Source organism: Morus notabilis, unplaced genomic scaffold (assembly GCF_000414095.1).
Source record: "Morus notabilis unplaced genomic scaffold, ASM41409v2 Scaffold803, whole genome shotgun sequence".
Classification (NCBI taxonomy): Eukaryota; Viridiplantae; Streptophyta; class Magnoliopsida; order Rosales; family Moraceae; genus Morus; species Morus notabilis.
In genome coordinates, this window is record NW_010359912.1 from 199,578 (window position 1) to 203,731 (window position 4,154).

At 34.6% G+C, this 4,154-nt stretch overlaps 1 protein-coding gene across 1 annotated transcript; it reads left to right on the forward strand.

The window, feature by feature from the left end:
• The first annotated feature begins 2,636 nt into the window (after positions 1-2,636).
• LOC21394331 (transcription factor HEC2) lies at positions 2,637-3,473 on the forward strand. The gene has a single exon (XM_010095332.1). The coding sequence runs from the start codon at positions 2,637-2,639 to the stop codon at positions 3,471-3,473; it is 837 nt and encodes a 278-aa protein (XP_010093634.1).
• Positions 3,474-4,154: the final 681 nt, after the last annotated feature.

A 4,154-nucleotide genomic window follows, 5' to 3' on the forward strand; every position in this document is an offset into this window, starting at 1 on the left:
ACAAAAAAAAAGCAAAAAACAAGACAAATCTTTCCTAGATCCATGGCCGTGCCTTTATGGGCAGGTGAAAAAAAGGCAAATGAATTTTACCAATTTAATTTTTATTATGATAAAATTTTTTAAAAATAATCACATTTAATTTTTTTATTATAATAAAAAATTATCACATAAAATTATATTTTAATAAAAAAATAAAAAACAAGACAAATCTTTCCTAGATCCATGGCTGTGCCTTTATGAGCAGGTGAAAAAAAGGTAAATGAATTTCACTAATTCAAATTTAATTATAATAAAAAAAATTTAAAAATAATTATATTTAATTTTTTTATTATAATAAAAAAATTTTATATAAAATTACATCTTAATTTAAATTAAAAATTTAAATTAACAAACTAAACGGATTATTAGTCGATTCAAACGCCAATCGGCGTCAAACTATTGAAACCGTCGGAGAGAACATCTTCTTATTGTCTGTTATCTTAAGCCAAAATGAACTACAACGAATCGTCGGCGGGGCCGTCTCTGTCGAACTACTAGTTGCTCATGAAGTTTAGTCAAAATCTCCAACATGAAGTTTAGTTGCTCACGCTGGTTTCGTTCTTTTGTTTGTAATTTTCATACCCAAATACCCATTCTTCCATAGTCTCCATTCTTTTGCTTGCTTCCCCTGACTCGTGGTTGCCGGCCGCTTTGCACATAACGGTGTTCCTGTTTGTCTGTCTGTGTTTTGATTTGTGTGAAGTATTTTCACAATAGTCATATAATAGTAAATATACGTGGGGCCCACTGCACAAGCCAGATCCGAGTCGTGAGAGTTGTAATCGTGAGAAGAATAGTTCATTTCACATATTCAATTTTTTAATTTTAATATTATTATAATTAAAAAAAATTTATAAAAAATCACATTTAATTTTTTATTCTCAACTTAAATTAAAAATTTAAACCAAACAAGATCATAATAAAAAATGGTGAGTTATTGTGAAGTGTGGTTGTTTGACAAAAGCAAAATGACACATGCTAAATAAATATAGGATATGAAAAGAGTTTGTATTTTAGCATTCCTCGAGAGGAAGAGAGAGATCAGTTGATACAAGTTGCTGGAGATTTACCAGAGAGGGTCAGCATCACCGTCAGCTCTTAATCCACCTCGGAAAGTGTGCCAAGAGAGAAAGAGAGAGACTGTACGAGCAAGCAAAACAGCTATTGCACCATCAGAATACAACCCAAGAGAGCAATGTGACCATGGAATAATACTGTAGTAGTAGGTCCCAATTACTACTCAATTCCCAAAACCCACTTCACTATATACACATGACACTATCTGAATCTGATCTCCCAGCTTATAATTGTAACTACTCTCCGTTATATATTTATACATGCATATACACACACATACATATACATATGTAGAACTCATCTTCTGTAAGAAATTTGTTTGGAAAAAATAGAGAAACAGAGCTAAATAATACACATTTTTTAAAATATTTATGATAAATAGTATATTTAGTAAATATTTATGGTAAATGATTTATTTACAAAGTATATTTACATGAGTGTGATTTTAATAGTTACTTTAATATTTACCAATTAATGGGTATTATTGTTTTAGCCTTAAGATATTAATCTAATGACTATAATAAATTATATAGTTAACAAAAAAATTTACGACAATTAATGAAACTGGATTCTTATCACGTCACGTTATCAGATTTTTATATTTAATAATAACCACCATCAATATTTACAATAAATTTATCTTATACATTTGTTTAGTAAATGATTTATCATTTACCGTTAATAAATTATTTATCATAAATATTTTAGAATATATTATTGAGCAAAATTATTATTATTTTTTTTAAAATCCCTATTTGCTATAATTTTCCCAAAAAATGTATACGATCTGAACTGTTAATTACTGATCAGGGGAAAGTTTTTTTATTTTTTTATTTTGTTTTTAAAATTCTGACAAATGTCATGTGAGGGTGGGTTCCATGGCCTAGTCTTTCCAGAATGTAAAAAACTAAAAATATTTAAGCAAAAGCAAAGGAAACTTTAAGTTGATACATATATATTCCAGTCAAAGAGAGAGAGAGAGATATGAAAACTGTTCAATGCACCACTATAATTTTCCACCATGCTCCAAGAACCGTCCCACAATAAACCGTGGGCCCATGTCCAATCTCAACCGTTGGATCCCACCTTTGACCTTTCGAGAAGGTGACGACCAGCATCTGATGATCAAACGGCCATAGAGACTAGAGAGATTATAACTAGCCCCACATGATGGGCGGTCTCTATCAGATATCATAAATAATACTCATAAATGAGTTTGTGAGTCTCCTCTGTATGTATTCCCTTAGGGGATTAAAATATTAGTCTCAGCTTTGCTATATAAAGTTCCTTTCTCATTTCTCCACTCACAAAACTGACCCTTAACACACTATATACTTTCACTATAAAAAAAAAAAAAAAAAAAAAAAAAACCCAAAAAATCTATTTCAAAAACTTGCCTTACATTTCAAATTTTCCCATCTTCTTATCTCTGCAACAAAAATAACTCCATACCTCATCTCTGCTCATTCTCAGAGTTCCCCATTTCCTTATCGTAATCCGACTTCAGAATTTCACCCATAATGGACGTTGACATGATAAAGTTATCATCATCAACGGCAGGAGATCACCACCAGCAGCAGCAGCTTGACATGATGACAATCATGATGCAAATGGAGAAGCCGAACCCTGATCATGATCATCAATTAATCTGCGACGTCCCTTATCAGAACACAACACCACCACCACCAACGTTTCTAGACATCAACTTCTCCGAGCCAAATATATTCCATAATCCTAACGTCGTTTCTTCTCCTTCTTCATCCGTTCAAACGACAACTCTTCTCAATCTCGCAAGCTCGTCTGTTTCCTTCATGGGAAACCCGATTCAGGAACCGGTGACTCCCCCTCTTCAGCCGATGAGATTCAAAACAGGTGGTGCAATGCCGAATATGAGCAATAACAATAATATTCCTCATCCGTATGATAAGAGGAGCAATTCCATGGCGGCGATGAGAGAGATGATCTTCCGGATCGCGGCGATGCAGCCGATCCACATCGACCCCGAATCAATAAAGCCGCCGAAGAGGCGCAACGTCAAGATATCCAAGGACCCGCAGAGCGTGGCGGCGAGGCACCGGAGGGAGAGGATAAGCGAGAGGATAAGGATTCTGCAGAGACTCGTCCCCGGAGGGACCAAGATGGACACGGCGTCAATGTTGGATGAGGCAATTCACTACGTCAAGTTTTTGAAGAAGCAAGTGCAGACGTTGGAGCAGGCCGGGGCTAATAGGCCCGCTGTGGGGCCGGGTGGCGCGGTAGGGTTTGCTGCTGGGCCCGCGCATTTGGCAGCCGGGAACTTGAATTACTATGCTTTCTTGAAGGCCTACCAGCCTAATTCGGCTCCAATGCTTAGATGAAAAGTACCGATCGAAGGTTTTTAAGAGAGTTGGTTAATTTTTGTGTAGCTTAAATGTATGATTGTTAATGGTTTTGATGGGGTTGTAAAGAAAGTGTTGAACTTACTGATTACTACTTGTTGATTTCTGATGATCATGTTACTTTTTCTTTTTAATTTCTTGGAAGGAATTGTTAATGCATGTTTTGTAACATATTGCTTTTGTTGAGAATAGTACTATAGTACACCTTCATATGTGCATTATGTAACGCCCATGATAATATCCATGCAGTGACATGACAACATGCCTAAACATCCCAAAAAAAAAAAATATATATATATATATATATATTTTGTTTTCTCATCCAAAAGAATTCCAAATCACAATTACCAATACTATATGCTATACGTACTTATCAGCTGCCCAAGGGAGTAAGGGATAATGACTAGTTCGAGGTAAGATTTAGAACATGCAAAACTTCAATAACTTTTCGCATTCTTAGTGTTGATATATGTATTATCTAATGACATGTCATGAACTTATATATAGTGCAGTTACACGTAAAAATTCCAATGAGATTCATTTTCCTTTTAGCAGCAGCTGATCAGACGTAACCGTCTTTCACATCACATTAAATAAACCAAAAACTTTCTCTCCAAAACCTAAGGAACTAATTCAGTCGGTACGTATAGTAAGAAAGAG